We start from the raw sequence: 19,642 nt of genomic DNA on the forward strand, positions 1-19,642 counted from the left end.
GATGGCGAAAAGCTTTTAAATACATAGGCTTTTGGTCATCCTAAGTCACAATCGTTCTTTACACTAATCTACGAAGAAACATAATATGAAGAATTTGAAGAAACTGCAAGGAAAGAAAGCTTCAAGAAGACCAAGCATATTACGGATTACGGCACATATACTGCGGAGGGATATTGCTAATTCTAATACAAGCAAAGCGATTATTTACTAAAACATTATTAGTTCTACTAGATATCACTCTGATTTATAACTAATCTTTAAGAAATTGTTTAGGGACAACGCTTGTTTTATATTTTCTAACTGGGATAATCATAATGTTAACCGTCCTATTGTCCATAAATTATTATGTGTATACGTATTTATTCAATATTTAAACAGTACGAACCAATTTACATTTAACTATAGATGAATTTCAACAATTATCATGTCATAAACAATCTTGAATTCTAAACTGAAGGTCTAGACAAATGGCAAAAACTGAAATAGAATCCTCCATGGATGGGATTGACATAAACTTATGACGATTTACTAAATTCGGGGTCAAATTTGGTCAAATTAGACAACATTTCCCGTTTAGCTGAAAATTGCTAAATGTACAAACCATGATAAAAAATAGAAAAACAATATATCCATCATTCCGGAATTTTATTTATTATTTCGAATTTGTAAAAAAGATGTACAATATAAACATGCACGCATTGAAGGAAAGATGGTATAATATAGGTATATTTGAGAAGATCTGCAGAGATTGAGATTGTTTCAATTTTGATTTTTTGGGGCAGTTTCTTCACAACAAATGTATCAAAGCATTATACATTGCATTTTACATTGTAGTTGTGAAAGATACTGTCTACAATAAACTACGGAGAATTCAATGGGAGCAACTAAGTGAGCAACTAAAGAAACTTATGAAATCGACATAAACATATTATTGTAGAATAGACAAATTTTATATATGGTTTAATTTACTTTTTAAACTATTTTCATTAATATTCACTGTCTATGTATCATAAATTTTAAGGTATTTTAAAAATTCACAGGTATAATATAAACAACGTATACTAGTATTGTTTAATCTAAGCCTGTACATGTGGTAGTATACCCTTAATGTTAACGGTCTTCTGTAGGTAGGTATATACTTCGAATGAAATTGTATAGGGCGGGTTGTGACTAAGGATGTCGGAAAGCTTTTAAATTCATAGCTTTTGGTCATCCTATGTCACAATCGTTCTTTACACTAATCTACGAAGAAACATATGAAGAATTTGAAGAAACTGCAAGAAAAGAAAGCTTCAAGAAGATCAAGCATATTACGGATTACGGCACATGTACTGCGGAGGGATATTGCTAATTCTAATACAAGCAAAGCTATTATTTACTAAAACATTATTAGGTCTTCTAATTAAAATTCAGATTTATAACTCACCTGTAAGAAATTGTTTAGGGACACAGTTTTTTTTATTTGTAACTGGGATAATCATAATGTAAACCGTCCTACTGCCCATAAATTATTATGTGTATACGTATTTTTTCAATATTTAGACAGTACGTTCATTTAATTATAGAAATACTAGCTTTCCGCCCGCGGCTTCGCCCGCGTTTTCAAAGAAAAACCCGTTCCCGTAGGATTTCCGGGATAAAACCTATGCTATGTCCTTTCTCGGGTATCAAAATATCTCTATACCAAATTTCATGCAAATTGGTTCAGTAGTTAAGGCGTGATTGAGTAACAGACAGACAGACAGAGTTACTTTCGCATTTATAATATTAGTATGGATTGCAGCAATTATCATGTCATAAACAATCTTGAATTCTAAACTGAAGGTCTAGACAAATGGCAAAAACTGAAATAGAATCCTCCATAGATGGGATTGGCATAAACTTATGACGAATTACTAAATTCGGGGTCAAATTTGGTCAAATTAGATAACATTTCCCGTTTAGCTGAAAATTGTTAAATTGTACAAACCATGATAAAATTAGAACATCAATATATTCGTCATTCCGGAATTTTATTTATTATTTCGAATTTGTAAAAAAAGATGTACATTATAAACATGCATGTATTGAAGTAAAGATGGAATAATATGTACATATTTGAGATGATAATGATTTACATATTTGATTATGATATACAATGAGAGATGCGACTGTTACAATTTTGAGATTTTGGGGCGGTTTCTTCATAACATTTGTATCAAAGCATTATACATTGCCTGACACATTTTTATTTATATGCTTCGAATGAAATTGTATAGGACGGGTCGTGACTTTAGATGTCGAAAATTTTTTAAATGGATAGTTTTTTACATCCTAAGTCACAATCGTTCTTTACACTAATCTACGAAGAAATATATGAAGAATTTGAAGAAACTGCAAGGAAAGAAAGCTTCTAGAAGACCAAGCATATTACGGATTACGGCACATGTACGGTGGAGGGATATCCAAAATTCTATCGGTGCATTTACATCAAATGAACATACAGCTAGAACAAGAGCAAGAGCATTCTTTCGCGATCTTTTAGTGTAAACAAAAACTCGTATTCGGTGTTGTTCAGTAGGTATTAGAACATTGCATAGAATCTTTTCGGACGCACTAAGAACAAAGAAAGAATGCTCTACGCCTGTTTACACTAAAAGAATTTGACATAGTGGGGTTAGAATGAGCATTCGCTCGTTTGGTGTAAATGCACCGTAATACAAGCAGGGCGATTACTTTTGGACTGCAATAAGCGACTTGATTTGTAAATAAAAAGATATTATTTTCTGGGTTTTTAAATTGCGTCCCTTTAATGCTGTTTAGGGCATCTAAAATTCAATTAATGTTTTTTTATTAAAGTAAATAAGACAACAGCACAACTTAAAATACGGCATGTCCATATTACTCATTTGTATTGCAAAACAAAATAAATAGACAAAACGTGTATACATAAGCGTGATTTAGCTGTTGATTAATTATTATTATTGGTCCTTATAATATTAGAGCCGTAGTTCTTAAGGAAGAAAACTCTTTGTTGTTCATAAAAAATATTGCAACTTTGGGCGGTCGTATGCGATAGTTCTTTGTGATATTGTATTTAATCGATGAGACTTTATCTAATAATTATTATACTTTATTTATTATTTTGACCAGCAAACGGTTTCAATTAGTTTTATCATAAAATCACTTTTGACCAAAATTATTGTAGATCATACAATAACAATAATTATGAAAAGGTCCGAACAATAATATACTTTTTTTCGTCAGTCTTTGTTAATCAATCATAGGTTTGAAGTGATTTTATTATAAAATTTAAAACTAACCACATGGTGAAAATGGACAAAACTCCATTTTTTTGACCTCGAACATATTTTTCACACACATGACGGGAATTTTGATACTTATTTTATTTTTTATTGTTTTGATCAATTTTCAGCTAATTGGGAAATATTGAACCTTTTGATGTCTAAAAAAGTACCTACTTCATATTCAGGAGTCGTATAGAAAACGAATAGATGACAAACGTTTTGCCATTTGTCTTAGCTTGTAAACTTCGCCATTTAATAGTGTAAGTCAAAAGCTTATAGTTATTGTTGGATAAATAGTAAATAGCAACTGTAGACAAGCTGTTTAAGGAACTAAAATTAACGTGGTGTGAATGGGAGACATACATTACCTATGTAATTATCTTAACTAGTTTGCAAATGGCGCCCTTTAACTGCTAAGAACATCTAAAATTAAAATAAGTAAGTTGTTTTCACTTAATAATGAGACGCACAAGCAACAAGCTTTCTACCTGTCTTCTAGATAACCTTCTGAGGAGTGCCGATTTTATTGACATTTTATCAACATTTTATAGGGAATGTGCTATAAAGAGAAACTTATGCTCCTTTAAATAACAATAATACGCCCGCAGGGCACCTTGTGGCGAGGTGACGGGGAATAGCGCCCCCGCGGTCCCGAACGCTCCCTAGGACGAACCCTTTTTTTTAAGCGGGGAAATCTTGCCAAACCGGGGAAGGAGCCGTGGGTAATGTCACACATTTACCGACTAAAACCCCACTGTGTTCCGTCGAGCCGCTTTAATGCGTAGGAAGACCTCAAGTCGCCTAGACTTACCTCTCAAACCTCTGCATGCATTTCCAAAAATGCTTTCATATGACCGGTAAATAAAAACAACAATAACAATCTGTAAATAATCTGTATTAATTTATTGATTGATAACACTTCTTGGCATTAATAACTATGTAAAAATCCAAACCTTTAGTATTATAGTTTCTTTGTGTACCACAAAAATACATTAATTATATTGTGGAATAGTATACCTTGACAACTGCGGTAAATAAATTTTTCAGTAAGCTAGAAGCTAATTTTAAATTTAATATTACAGCTGTGTACGTTTTATTCGTCATTATCATTAAGTTTATTTTTTGGGTTGACGAGAGGGTACCCTGGATAATTATTACTGCCTGATCACGAAACCCAAAAATTATCTATACTTGCACGCATCACGCGGATAATAGAAGAGAAACCAGAACGTGTACAACATGAAGAATTGCATACAAAAATATGGTGATACTTTAAAATTTCTGAATCTGAAATTGTCATTGTATAAATTAATGATATTTTCTTATTCTAAAGTTTTATCGTATTCACTGTAACGTTTCGTCGTCGAGAAATACTCCGGAGGGATTGCTAGGAGTAACTATATACCTACGTAACAATATGTATTAATTCTTCATACTGTTTAATAAATGTACAACGTCACAGATCAAACATGAGAAAAACTAAAATAAAAGTCGCGGCACGTAAGTCTAGCGGTGGCCTTCAATGTTTTTCGGCAAGTTCGCCTTTATTTCGTTCAAATAGATCCCCTCCACTTCAAGGTGAGCGCTAAACTTACGTGCCGTGAGTCATACCACGGTACAATTGAACAATGTTATTTAAATTCGGATTATCCTTTAGTTTCTCAAGGGCCAAGAATTGTGATACTTTAAAATGGCGGGCAACATGTGATATCATTGTGTAAGTATTCAATGAAATTGCATGTTTCCGCTGTATTATTGTATTCATAACTTCTATTCTTCAAAGAACAAGAGTTGGTGTCACGAAAATGGATCAAAAAACTGAAGCTTGGTAACGCACTTTTCTTATATATAACTACCCTACTTAAGTGACAAACTAATGTAGCTGTAAGTAATAAGTACTAATAATTATTTTCTAAGTATTATTTAAACTTCCTACTATTATCATGGGATTGTAAAAAACAGTATTCTCGTAATAAAAATTAATTTATTATATTATATTCATTAATATAATTATTATGTCCTAAGGCCAGTTGAGAAAATCTCTTGATTGCCTCACTTGAACTATTACTCAATCAAATTATATTAATTGCACAAAATATGTACTCATTATCTTTTTATTTAATTTGTTTTCTATAGCGTCTTGGGTTTGAGGAGATTGCATCAAGGTTATTTGCCATACAATTTTTACTATGGCGATTCTTATGTAGCTGTGTAGTTGTGTACTATAGCACTCCAATCGACGTTCAAGTTTCTAGAAGCAATGAAGAATTGGGAAGATGGCGCCGGGGGAATAATGTTTATGTATTTATTGCACGTACAATAACATTACTTCTTACCGGCTGCCGTCTTATCCAACTTTCAACAAGGAAGAGAGCTATTAGAAGTTCATGCGTATTAGAATGACCATGCAATAAATAGTTTCACGGGAAGACGGAAGTTTGAAGAAATTATTTTCTCAATGTCTTTTTTTATTGTATAAAAGTATTCATGAACATTCGACAGTCCACCTAACAATCAATTATTTTATCAATGCAGTAATTTGTTATTTTAAAGAGATGAATGTAGAAAACTACGTCGAAAGCACAAGTAATACAAATATTTTATTTTGAATAATTGCACACAATATTAAAGATAATGCTACTATTATAAGCAAAGGAAGGTGTCATCTAACTGCAACGTATTATAATTAATGGAGTTATACTGCTCCTTAATTTATAGTATTACTTATCTTCTTCATAAATAGGAGCCTTGCTTAATATTTAATAGGAGCCTTGGCAGGGGTAATTATTAGATCGGACTCTTTGGGTTTTTAATAGCTCTTACCGCAGGTAGGTGAGTAGCCGGCTTTACGCTCTACACATTGGGATCGTCTATGCAGTTATAGAAGCAATCAAAAATCGGAAAGACGGCGGTAGAATGATATTGACACTTTGTTTGAGCTTTCAGATAAGCGTTTTTTCATTCTTACATCCGTCTTAGACGATTATCATCTGTGAAGCATTGAAGAAGTCGAAGAAAATATAAATTTATGGTTTAGATACTATAACTTTGTAGTTAAATCTTTTGCATGTATGGCGTGCTCATTTTATTATTTAGCATGTTCAAAAGAAAAATTATGTGCGAGTTTATGGCGATGATGATTCGCGGGGTTGCATTGCTCTAAATTTATAGATAATTATAAGCTATAAGCTCGTACTAAGCAATCAGATCGACCTATTGTTTTTGGTAATAAATGAAAAGCTAGCGGCAGTATAATATGACACATTGAGTTTGGTTTTAGTGAGTACTCATAAAACCAGCTTCTTGTGTCTTCTTCAGCTGTCTAGCACGACTTCCATCTTTTAAGCAAAGAAGAACTCAATAATCACATGTAATAATATATAGATGAGTTATCTAACACATTTTGAAGATTTTGTTTGTCAAAATTCTACTTACTTAAGGTGTGATTTTTGCTTTTATTATATTATGACTTATGAGATGAATGCATATACTATGTTGATGATGTGACAGTTTATATTATTTTTTTTAAGTGAAACTTCTTTAGGCGCGTTGAGAGTAAAATTTTAAGGTTGCGTTTTGGAGTCTTGTTGATATCTTTGATTCTTGCCAAAGAAGTTTCATTTCTTACACATGTGCTCGGCACGCACGCTCTTTTTTATAGTGATTTAGTATTACAAATTGTTATTAAAAATGTAGCTACCAACTCGTACTAAGCAATCAGATCAACTATGACGATTTTAGAAGCAATAAAGAAACAGCAAAGACAGCTGTGCGAGGCACATTGCTTTTGGACCATATTTTGATTATGCAAATACTGACATTTTGTCTAATCGCAATGTGTGATGTAAAGCTGCTTAATACAACTTTCATAAGAAGAATTGACAGAAAGCCCCCAAGAAGCCCCCATACCATGATGCCAACATGATGCCTTAGTAATGCGTGGAGCATTGACTGCGCTATAGAGATGGTCTAGCGTCGTCGCTTTTTCAAAAGGAAATAATAGATATCTACTCATATCACAATATAGCTAAGATATTTAATGCATTGTTAATCACTAGTTACATTTTATCTTATACGTATTTACCCCGTCACGGTCGCCAGAATTACCCCTGAATGCACCTTATGTTCATGCATGTATTGAAGTAAAGATGAAATAAGATGCGATAGATATATTGAATATATTTAAATGTATTAGAGATGCGACTGCTACAATTTTTTTGGGGTGGTTTCTTCAAAACATTTGTATCAAGGCATTATACATTGCCTGATACATCTGGTTGCGAAAGATACTGTCTGCAATAAACTACGAAGAATTGTGAGCAGCTAAAGGAACTTATGAAATAAGGCCATAAGACGCACATAATATGTATAATATACAAACTTTCTACCTGCTTTCTAGATAATCTTCTAATGAGTGCCGATTTTATTGACATTTTATAGGGAATGTGCTATAAAGAGAAACTTATGCTCCTTTAAATAACAATAATACGCCCGCAGGGCACCTTGTGGCGAGGTGACGGGGAGTAGCGCCCCCGCGGTCCCGAACGCTCCTTAAGACGAACCCTTTATTTTTTAAGTCGGGAAATCTTGCCAAATCGGGAAAGGAACCGTGGGTTATGTCAGATTTTTAGCGATTAAAACCCCACTGTGTTCCGTCGAGCCGCCTTAATGCTTAGTAAGACCTCAAGTCGCATATACTTTAAAAATCTCTAACATCTATAACCTCTGCAGTCTGCATGCATTTCCAAAAATGCTTTCATATGACCGGTTAATAAAAACAACAATAACAATCTGTAAAATTCAATTGGCTGTGATCCTTAAAATTAGCCGTTACCGCTGTATTAAATGTCAATAAATTATTGATTTATTGATTGATAACAATTCTTTACATTAATAACTAAGTTAAAATTCAAACCTGAGTCAAAAATCCAATCCATAACCATAAGTACGTTGCATTCATTTAGGCCATAAGACGCACATAATATGTATATTATACAAACTTTCTACCTGTCTTCTAGATAACCTTCTGTGGAGTGCCGATTTAATTGACATTTTATCAACATTTTATAGGGAATGTGCTATAAAGAGAAACTTATGCTCCTTTAAATAACAATAATACGCCCGCAGGGCACCTTGTGGCGAGGTGACGGGGAATAGCGCCCCCGCGGTCCCGAACGCTCCCTAGGACGAACCCTTTTTTTTAAGCGGGGAAATCTTGCCAAACCGGGGAAGGAGCCGTGGGTAATGTCACACATTTACCGACTAAAACCCCACTGTGTTCCGTCGAGCCGCTTTAATGCGTAGGAAGACCTCAAGTCGCCTAGACTTACCTCTCAAACCTCTGCATGCATTTCCAAAAATGCTTTCATATGACCGGTAAATAAAAACAACAATAACAATCTGTAAATAATCTGTATTAATTTATTGATTGATAACACTTCTTGGCATTAATAACTATGTAAAAATCCAAACCTTTAGTATTATAGTTTCTTTGTGTACCACAAAAATACATTAATTATATTGTGGAATAGTATACCTTGACAACTGCGGTAAATAAATTTTTCAGTAAGCTAGAAGCTAATTTTAAATTTAATATTACAGCTGTGTACGTTTTATTCGTCATTATCATTAAGTTTATTTTTTGGGTTGACGAGAGGGTACCCTGGATAATTATTACTGCCTGATCACGAAACCCAAAAATTATCTATACTTGCACGCATCACGCGGATAATAGAAGAGAAACCAGAACGTGTACAACATGAAGAATTGCATACAAAAATATGGTGATACTTTAAAATTTCTGAATCTGAAATTGTCATTGTATAAATTAATGATATTTTCTTATTCTAAAGTTTTATCGTATTCACTGTAACGTTTCGTCGTCGAGAAATACTCCGGAGGGATTGCTAGGAGTAACTATATACCTACGTAACAATATGTATTAATTCTTCATACTGTTTAATAAATGTACAACGTCACAGATCAAACATGAGAAAAACTAAAATAAAAGTCGCGGCACGTAAGTCTAGCGGTGGCCTTCAATGTTTTTCGGCAAGTTCGCCTTTATTTCGTTCAAATAGATCCCCTCCACTTCAAGGTGAGCGCTAAACTTACGTGCCGTGAGTCATACCACGGTACAATTGAACAATGTTATTTAAATTCGGATTATCCTTTAGTTTCTCAAGGGCCAAGAATTGTGATACTTTAAAATGGCGGGCAACATGTGATATCATTGTGTAAGTATTCAATGAAATTGCATGTTTCCGCTGTATTATTGTATTCATAACTTCTATTCTTCAAAGAACAAGAGTTGGTGTCACGAAAATGGATCAAAAAACTGAAGCTTGGTAACGCACTTTTCTTATATATAACTACCCTACTTAAGTGACAAACTAATGTAGCTGTAAGTAATAAGTACTAATAATTATTTTCTAAGTATTATTTAAACTTCCTACTATTATCATGGGATTGTAAAAAACAGTATTCTCGTAATAAAAATTAATTTATTATATTATATTCATTAATATAATTATTATGTCCTAAGGCCAGTTGAGAAAATCTCTTGATTGCCTCACTTGAACTATTACTCAATCAAATTATATTAATTGCACAAAATATGTACTCATTATCTTTTTATTTAATTTGTTTTCTATAGCGTCTTGGGTTTGAGGAGATTGCATCAAGGTTATTTGCCATACAATTTTTACTATGGCGATTCTTATGTAGCTGTGTAGTTGTGTACTATAGCACTCCAATCGACGTTCAAGTTTCTAGAAGCAATGAAGAATTGGGAAGATGGCGCCGGGGGAATAATGTTTATGTATTTATTGCACGTACAATAACATTACTTCTTACCGGCTGCCGTCTTATCCAACTTTCAACAAGGAAGAGAGCTATTAGAAGTTCATGCGTATTAGAATGACCATGCAATAAATAGTTTCACGGGAAGACGGAAGTTTGAAGAAATTATTTTCTCAATGTCTTTTTTTATTGTATAAAAGTATTCATGAACATTCGACAGTCCACCTAACAATCAATTATTTTATCAATGCAGTAATTTGTTATTTTAAAGAGATGAATGTAGAAAACTACGTCGAAAGCACAAGTAATACAAATATTTTTGTATTTTGAATAATTGCACACAATATCTACTATTATAAGCAAAGGAAGATGTCATCTAACTGCAACGTATTATAATTAATGGAGTTATACTGTTCCTTAATTTATAGTATTACTTATTTTGTTCATAAACGTCACGAAGACTTCGCCCGTGATAAGCGTGAGATGAAATTGTAGGACATTTAATATTTAATAGGAGCCTTGCTTGCTTAAGTCGGCTACTTACGTACGTGCTGCAGGGGTAATTAGGGTAATTGGCTCTTTGGCTTTTTAATTGCTCTTATGGCAGGTAAGTGAGTGGCCGGCTTTACCCTCTACACATTGGGATCGTCTATGCAGCTATAGAAGCAATCAAAAATCGGAAAGACGGCGGTAGAATGATATTGACACTTTGTTTGAGCTTTCAGATAAGCGTCTTTTCATTCTTACAACTGTCTTAGACGATTATCATCTGTGAAGCATTGAAGAACTCGAAGAATATATAAATTTATGGTTTAGACACTATAACTTTGTAGTTAAATCTTTTGCATGTATGGCGTGCTCATTTTATTATTTAGCATGTTCAAAAGAAAAATTATGTGCGAGTTCATGGCGATGATGATTCGCGGGGTTGCATTGCTCTAAATTTATAGATAATCATTAGCTATAAGCTCGTACTAAGCAATCAGATCGACCTATTGTTTTTGGTAATAAATGAAAAGCTAGCGGCAGTATATGACACATTGGTTTTGGTTTTAGTGAGTACTCATAAAACCAGCTACTTGTGTCTTCTTCAGCTGTCTAGCACGACTTCCATCTTTTAAGCAAAGAAGAACTCAATAATCACATGTATTAATAATGTATTAAATAGATGAGATATCTAACACATTTTGAATCTTAAGTTTCTACTTACTTAAGGTGTGATTTTTGCTTTTATTATATTATGACTTATGAGATGAATGCATATAGGTACTATGTTGATGATGTGACAGTTTATATTAATTTTTTTTAAGTGAAACTTCTTTAGGCGTTAGTAAAATTTTAAGGTTGCCTTATGGAGTCTTGTTGATATCTTTGAATCTTGCCAAAGAAGTTTCACTTCTGACACGTGTGCTCGGTACGCACGCTCTTTTTTATAGTGATTTAGTATTGCAAAGTATACTATAAATTGTTATTAAAAATGTAGCTACAGATCAACTATGACGATTTTAGAAGCAATGAAGAAACAGCAAAGACAGCTGTGCGGGGCACATTGCTTTTGGACAATATTTTGATTATGCAAATACTGACATTTTGTCTAATCGCAATGTGTGATGTAAATCTGCTTAATACAACTTTCATAAGAAGAATTAAAAAAGAAGCCCTCAAGAAGCCCCCCCATACTATGATGCCAACATGATGCCTTAGTAATGCGTGGAGCATTGACTGAGCTATAGAGATGGTCTAGCGTCGTCACTTTTTCACAAGGAAATAATACTCATGTCACATATAGCTGAGATATTTAATGCATTTGGGGAATTTCAGATGTAGGGTAATCACTAAATACATTTTTATTTAACTATTACTTATTTACCCCGTCACGGTCGCCGGAATTACCCCAATGCACCTTATGTATTGCACGTTATTATTTTTATTTATAACTTCTTTATTTTTATGTGAAGCTAAGATGTAACAGAAACCAAGTTCTAGATAATTCAATTTTCTACAAATTACTTGTCAAATTTGCTATGGGATTGCTAGGAGGAGATAGTGTGAAACCCATTTTTCAAAAGGGCGGCCGCGGGTTACGGGTGGCGCCCCACCAAGCGCCCCACAAATACAAAAAGAGATAGTTTGCATTTGTTAATTACACTAAGTATTAACAATATAACCATAAACGTATCGGTCAGCTCTTTAATTCTAAGATCACAATTTTTTCGACTAAAAACTCGGAAAATAATTTATCCAACGTCTATAACAAATTGTGTTTCATCTTATTGTTATTATTCTTCTTGCAATTCCAAAGAACTGTGAAACCCCGCTTCGAAACGAGTAATATCGTTAATTATTTGTTCAAGGAAGCAATTTCAGCGCTTTTCTTATCTTCTGTGAGGGTCCAGTTAAATAACATTTACTTGCAGTTCTTGGTACTCTAATGAACTCATCTACTTTCACAATGCGATCCTTATATTGTAATATTTCATGCATTTTTGAGCGGATTTCTCATAACGGTGCAAATGAAATGAAGAACATTGTTTGTAATACAATAATAAACATGAAAAATAACGTCTACAAAATATGTAATTAAATAGCAGAGGCGTTGATACATTTGACTTTGAAACAGATAATCCTAAGTCATATTTTAACGAATATAACTACTATTAAAACAAATAAACAAGAATATCAAAGTTCATAACTTCATGTCACAAAAATTAAATTTGATCTCTAGTTACAAATAACGCCTAAACTTTTCTTAATTAATAAGATCTAGACAAGAGTCTTGTGAAAACAAAGTCTAAAAGCAATAATACAATAAAACTTTATAATTTAGCTTGATAAGAATTTTATTCCATCCCATTTAATTATCAATGAAACGAACAAACCTTTAATTAAACATCTCCAATTTTAACTACGTAGACGTGCAATCTGAATCTAGGCTTTTTATAAAATGCCTAGCTAATTAGCATAAATAGTATTCCGCGATCTAAAGTTTTCTCACAACAGCCAGTGCTTACAAGACCCCAAGATACAAACTGACCTAGATAGGGACCAACAATGTATTAGCTACCTACGTAAACTTGCATGTTCTAAATCTTCGTGAGCTTATATTTTCTGACTTATATAATTGTTCTTTTCAAATACAAGTATTACTCGTGTACTAAAACATAACCACGAAAATGTCATCCTAGCTCCGAATATAGGTTTTAATAAATAATCAAAGAAGATAAAAGTTGAAGGCATCGGCCTACTTGTGATAATGAAAGTCATAACCAGTCAACCCGTCCATGTTTGTGGAAGCTCGCCGAGGGTCCCTCAGGCGTGTGGTTGGATTGTAATCAGGTCAACCGCACATAGCTTGGATGTTACGGCTACTGCGCTAAATGGTTAAACCACGGTTAAACTGTAGCTGTGTGTAGTTTCAACGGTATATAATCTTTGCATAAAATTATATACCTCGTTTTAGTTAGAGTTAATATTATGACCGTTTTGAGAGAAAAATAATTCGTCTAAGTATTCTTGCTTCAGGTATGATTACACACATGACAAATCATGCAAAAAATGCAAATAATTTGTCTTGTTGTTAGTTCTACTAAGAGCTCTATTTCGACTTCTTTAATAATTATTTTTTAAACATATATAATTTGCTTAATATTATCGTCAGCTGGTACATATCTAGCTAGTAGCTACTTATAATTTTTAATACCAAAAATGGTGTAGTGTTAACCTTAGGGTAGTTACCTGGACTTTATTAATAAAACATGATTTATAATATTAGCAGTAACATAGACAGCTATTTGAAGCGACGATATACCGAACTTATACCCAGGCTGCGACCACACAAGCCTTTTGAACGTCGTTTATTAGCTCGGGGTAGACATTTATAAAACCTACAGACGAAACATAGTGTTACAAGCTACTGACGCTTAAAAAATTGCCAGAATTTTAGTGTATTGAAAATTATCATCTAGCTAAGCCGAATTTTTACTACCTAAGCAATCAAATCGATACGAAGTGATTTTTTGATATTCATTTGTGAGTGGTTCCTTTTAAAGGCGTAAAACGTTTCATTCTCATCACAAAGATGTGTGTTTTAATTTTAAATCACTCAAATTTCTTTGTTAAATATTTTGTTGACCATACGTGCAAATAAACGGGTAACTTCTAGTATGATCTATAATAGCTTGTCGAGAAAATTCTAGATAATCTCAAAGTGTTGAAATAATAATATTACAGGGCGATTCCAGCTATTCCAATGCACGTGCCAAACGAAACCGCTTCCCAGTACTTGCAATGTTCTAAGAGAAATTTCCCGTCGTAGTTTACACGTTTCTCAAGGTATTTCATCGTTTATAATGTTTGTTCTGGACGTTTCAGGCGGAGACGTTATTTTATAATATTTTTGTGTCGTACAAATTAATAACTTGGAATCCAGCTTTCCTGGAATACAATGTTATTTGATTATGTGCGTCGGAGATAACCTGTGTTTTAATATTGTGTTGGATGAGTCAACGTCGGAGATAACCTGTGTTTTAATATTGTGTTTGATGATGTCAATTGAGATAAAGATGTTACTTTTCATAACTTATGAAAACTCGTTGGGATAAAAAATCCTTTGAAATTTCGTATCACTTTGCATGGATTGTGCCTTGGCGCTCAGACGTTGTTTATTCATGACAAAATGGCGTAGGGATGTGACGACCCCATCGCCCATGGATGGGATATCTACGTGACGATAGATATCCCAACCGTGCAATCAGTCGACCCGCAGGGCACCTTGTGGCGAGGTGTCCATATAGTCCCCGTATACCTACCAGTCCATCAAACACCCTTTTTCCTTAGCCCAGTCTTAGAGCGGCCGTACACGGACTGCTTCAAGCAGTTTAGACCGATTGCTTGAAGCTTCCACCGCGCGGTGAACTACAGTCATTCATTCACTGCCGTACACATGACTGCTCGAGCAGTCACGACCGTTTCAAGCCGTTTGGTAGCTCGAGCAGTTAACGACTGATCGACGTACACGGACTGCTCGAGCAGTCGGTCGTGGACTGCTCGCCCGTGTACAGCCGCTTTTGTTCCTATTCATTTTTTTGCAATAGTCTAGAGTGGCGTCCACGTTATCCATGTACACAGTACATTAAACCTGCAAAATAATATTACTGACATTGAATTGTATAATACTTGCGGGAAATCAATGAACTACGCAAAACTACGTGAGTTCAATGTTAAGCTTGTATTTCCATAAACCAACTAACCTCCCACGATTTCCCGGTAGGTACCTACTAAACTTCGCGGTATTCTCAGTACTTGTTTAAACCATTTTAAGCTAAAATTTCGCTTTAGAACGAATACATAGTTTGCTTTATATTTCCCATTTTCATTATATTATGGACAATTTTACCTCCAGATTTATCAAACCCTAGCTTACCGCCCGCGGCTTCGCCCGCTTTGTCTAAAACCTAATAAATTATATACTAAAATCTTTCCCTTGAATCACTTTATCTTTTAAAAAAAAACCGCATCAAAATCCGTTGCGTAGTTTTAAAGATTTAAGCATACTAAACATAGGGAAATAGGGACAGAGAAAGCGACTTTGTTTTATACTATGTGGTGATAAACCATATCAAGTATTTGAATTATTATTTTGGTTGTATTTAATTATATAAGAAAAAATAAATATTCCTTTTCCGTTAATTAACATTCTAAAGTAGTGGTTTAAAAAGTTTCCAGTCTATCGTGCTAGTTTCATTACAGCTCGTTGATTAGAAAACTGCAGCGATGTTGCACAAATAAAAAAATACATAAATAAAAGAGGTAACTTTAAGAACGCCCTCCGTATATTTTTTTTCTTCAATATCGTTACTGTTATACTATTAAATTGGTTTTAGTATATATTGTTTTCAAACTATGATATGTAAATAACCTTCATCGTTTTATAATGTAATCCCCTTGATCAATTCACGATCGAGGGCATGTTATTAAGTGCTAACTTAAACCGTATTAATAGTGTATTTTAAAAGGTTTATAAACCGAATTCATTGATGCTTTCATAATTTTTTAACGGAATATAAATTAATATAATGTTACATTTAAAAAAACATTTTGAAATATACATAATAACTTTTTAAAAATAAAACGGGAAATATCCAAAAATTTTATATCAAACACGCCCATACATTTAATATGAGATATGACTATCCCCAACATGTAATATGAAAGGTTTTGGTTATTTTTTTGGTTTTGTGCTTAATTAACTTCGTAATTTTTTATGAAAATTCATTTAGAAACTGTAAATAGAGCTCGATGTGGAATACAATGGTATTCCAAAACGAGGATGTCACTCCGAACATTTGCTTTGAATACAAAATGAATGAGAAATTTAATGTAGGGGCGTGTTTAATGTATTTTTTTTAGATATTTCCCGTTTTATTTTTAAAAAGTTATAACTGTCATTTTACTCATTAGGTAAAGGGCTTTCGATATCAGTTTAAAGTTTTTTAATATCTGCAATACTTACGGAAAATCGCCTGTGCACACTTAACGATTACACCCTGTATAGCATGGTCCTTTTGCAATTAAATTCGAAACACGAGTGCACCAAGCAACGTATATTTGCATGTAGAGAGGAAATATCAAATTTGAGTGATTTGCTTGCATCGGTCTCAACTCTCGACAAAAGTGGAACGGCAAGAGAATTGAATCAACTGAATTCCAGTTGCATGTAGGATTTATGACTTGTTGACTTTTCGAAACGAATCAATCAAATAAATGCGTTGCCTGTTTTTGCGAACATAAACAGCGAAATAGCGAGATACAGTGAAAGTTCGAAAAAATAAGGAGGAATTGGGAAGGAAAATAATGGACTATGAGTGTAAAGTAATTACTATATGTAATTAATTATATCGGTGTATTGTGAGGAAGATATTTAAAATTAACGTTAGAATAGAGTAACATAGATAAAATCATTAAAATTGTAAAAAAAAATTGGTTGTTTGTAAAGTAGGTTTAAGGCGAGTATCGACTACGCGCTCCAAGAGATCGAACATTGGCGCGCGCTCCAGCCGCGTGAAATGGATACCAGTTTGGAACGCGCGCCAAAATGTTCGTTGGAGCGGTCGAACGCGGAGCGGTCCGTTCCGTCGGGTGTCGGTTTTTTACCGCGCATCAAACGTGGCGCGCGCGCCAATGGAGACGGGTTTGTCGTATTTTTTGTGCTTGTTGCGCTCCGAGTAATAATTATGGATAACCAAAGTTGCCGTAAATTAATTCAGCTACCTATATGGTACGAAAGAAGTTTTGTGGAACAGTAAAATTTCTTCGTATCATAATAAATCGCTTAGAGATCTTCTCTAAGCGATTTATTGGTTGGAGAGAAATCAGTAGTGAAATGGGAGTCCCTGTGCCGGAGTTAAAGAAAAAAATGCTGCTGCTGCTCGTACACGACTAGCTTCCATGATGAACGGTCAAACACTGGAACAGTTGCCACGCGCGCCAGGCGCGCTTAGTTGATATACTTCAATTATTTGGAACGCGCTCCGCGGAACGCACTCTCGGCGCGGTCATTCATGGCGCGCGCGCCAGGAGCGCTAAGTCGATACCCAGCTGATCGAGATGTTTACGTGATAACGTATTATTGGTGGCAGCGCTCGAGATGAGACAGGAGATCGGTCCGTCTCTCTCTCGTTATACCTGCGATCGCGCTCGTGAGGTTTTGGTGTGACACAAGTTTCTGAACATGTCACCCGACTAAAACGATTTTAAAAACGTTAACACGTTAAAAATATAAAATTTAATAACGTAACGATATCTAAAATAAAAATAAAAATATACCTCGTTATCACCTACATTGTTAGCGCTGGTGCATTCGTTTTACTCGTCAAGTTACATCCAATAGAGGTTTATTAACGAAACTAATTATGTATGAAGTATTACCGAAAACGCTTTACGCTTTCTGTTCATTATCGATGAAATATTATGTAGTTTATTTACACATGCAATTACTGTAGATTATAATAAAATGTAATACGTATACAAGTGTTAATATGTATTTGAAGAAGCAATCTGATAGATTACATAAAATGTGATTAATATATTTAATAAGATGATATATAATTTTAGATGGGCATAAATGGTAAAAATACATATCCTCATGCGATGTGTAGGATAGTATTTGCCAAACAATAAATAGTTTCTTATGTAATAAATACGTTTATTCACGAGATCATAATATGCTCATATAATATAAGCTAAAACATGATGCAGATGTATTAATTAAAATGAACGTCCCATATTCACTCACAATTAAAAACGACCAACATTTCAAAATTCTCTATTTTAAAAAATCTCACAAATTACAAACTTTACAAGCCGTGAACTAATTTAAACTTCCCTGTTGTCGACGACGAGGTCCACGACACTTGAAAATCTCTTCCTCTCCGTACTAGCGTGGTATATATTTGTGATAGACGACTCCGTGCTTTCTGAAGTTGGCGATTTATTCTTGAATATTAACGGTAGATGGTTGCATTCGAACTTCTCCTGTGAAATTAAAATTTGTTTATGAACACAATTATTAGCTCTTAATTGCGTTTGGTAATTTTTCGGGCGTTTTAAATGAAATAAATGGGTGAAATTTTCAGTACTTATGTATTTATGTAATATAACTACATGTTCACGTGCCAACTATCGCCATTTAGAGAATTGTTAGCCTCAGATGATATTACATATTATGTTATGTAGTACCTAAATAATTCTGTTTGTGTCAGTTGTTACTTGTAGTGTTAGTTAATAATTAGTGAACACAGTCAAAACTAGTACCTTAGTAGGTACTAAAAATACTCCGGGGAAAAATTGTATTTAGAAAATAATACATACATATTACAAAAAACGCAACCCTACCTAACCTTAGTTATAGCCTAAAGGTGTAATTCGGAACGGCTTGCATTAAGCAAATTTTCACATCCAAAACAGCACTAAAATACTTCATCTTGCCTAGCAAAAGAAATAGTGTAAACCCCTGTTTTATCTCCGCCTGCATTTCTATTCATTCGGTCCTATTTTTCAGTTTCTAGTGCACTCGGCTTGAGAAATTGCAAATGCTAATGGACGACGTTCGCTGCTTAGTATTACATCTCATTACCTATGTATATCTTATTTGCACAGTATTACCTATGTATTTAAATGCTAATGAATTTTTATTTTTAATTTATTATTTTACTTTATTATTTATAAAACTTTACTGCAACTTGGAAAGAATGGTGCGTTTCGCGTATTTTTTCTGTCAACAGTTTCTTCATTTTTTTATTAAAAACAATTAAATTACTTCGAATATTATAAGTGTTATCTAGTTAACATGAATATTGTATTGGCGAGTTATTAGCGTAGTCGATTGATTCTAGGGAATCGGTGATGTGTGTAACGTTTCTTGATTGTAATGACGTCATTGTTTTTGTTCATGATGGTGTTAACAATACGTTTAATGAATGCTTATAGGTATACGTATTATATGCTTGCACTTTTGCGGGGGATTTTCCCACCGATTTCCCTTTCTGTTCTTTCTT

The 19,642-nt window shown here is 33.8% G+C and overlaps 1 protein-coding gene across 1 annotated transcript in view; it reads right to left on the reverse strand.

The window, feature by feature from the left end:
• Positions 1-18,416: 18,416 nt before the first annotated feature.
• The window catches only part of LOC149491114 (uncharacterized), a 52,095-nt gene continuing 50,869 nt past the window's right edge, over positions 18,417-19,642 (reverse strand). Inside the window, exon 11 of the mRNA XM_089700142.1 lies at positions 18,417-18,620. Coding sequence (XP_089556268.1) covers positions 18,462-18,620 — 159 coding nt within the window. The 3' untranslated portion in view covers positions 18,417-18,461. The remainder of the gene's footprint in view (positions 18,621-19,642) is intronic.

Source organism: Colias philodice, chromosome 1, assembly GCF_061535455.1.
Source record: "Colias philodice isolate Cphi_HAF_F1 chromosome 1, ilColPhil1 Martin Lab GWU primary, whole genome shotgun sequence".
NCBI classification, from domain to species: Eukaryota; Metazoa; Arthropoda; class Insecta; order Lepidoptera; family Pieridae; genus Colias; species Colias philodice.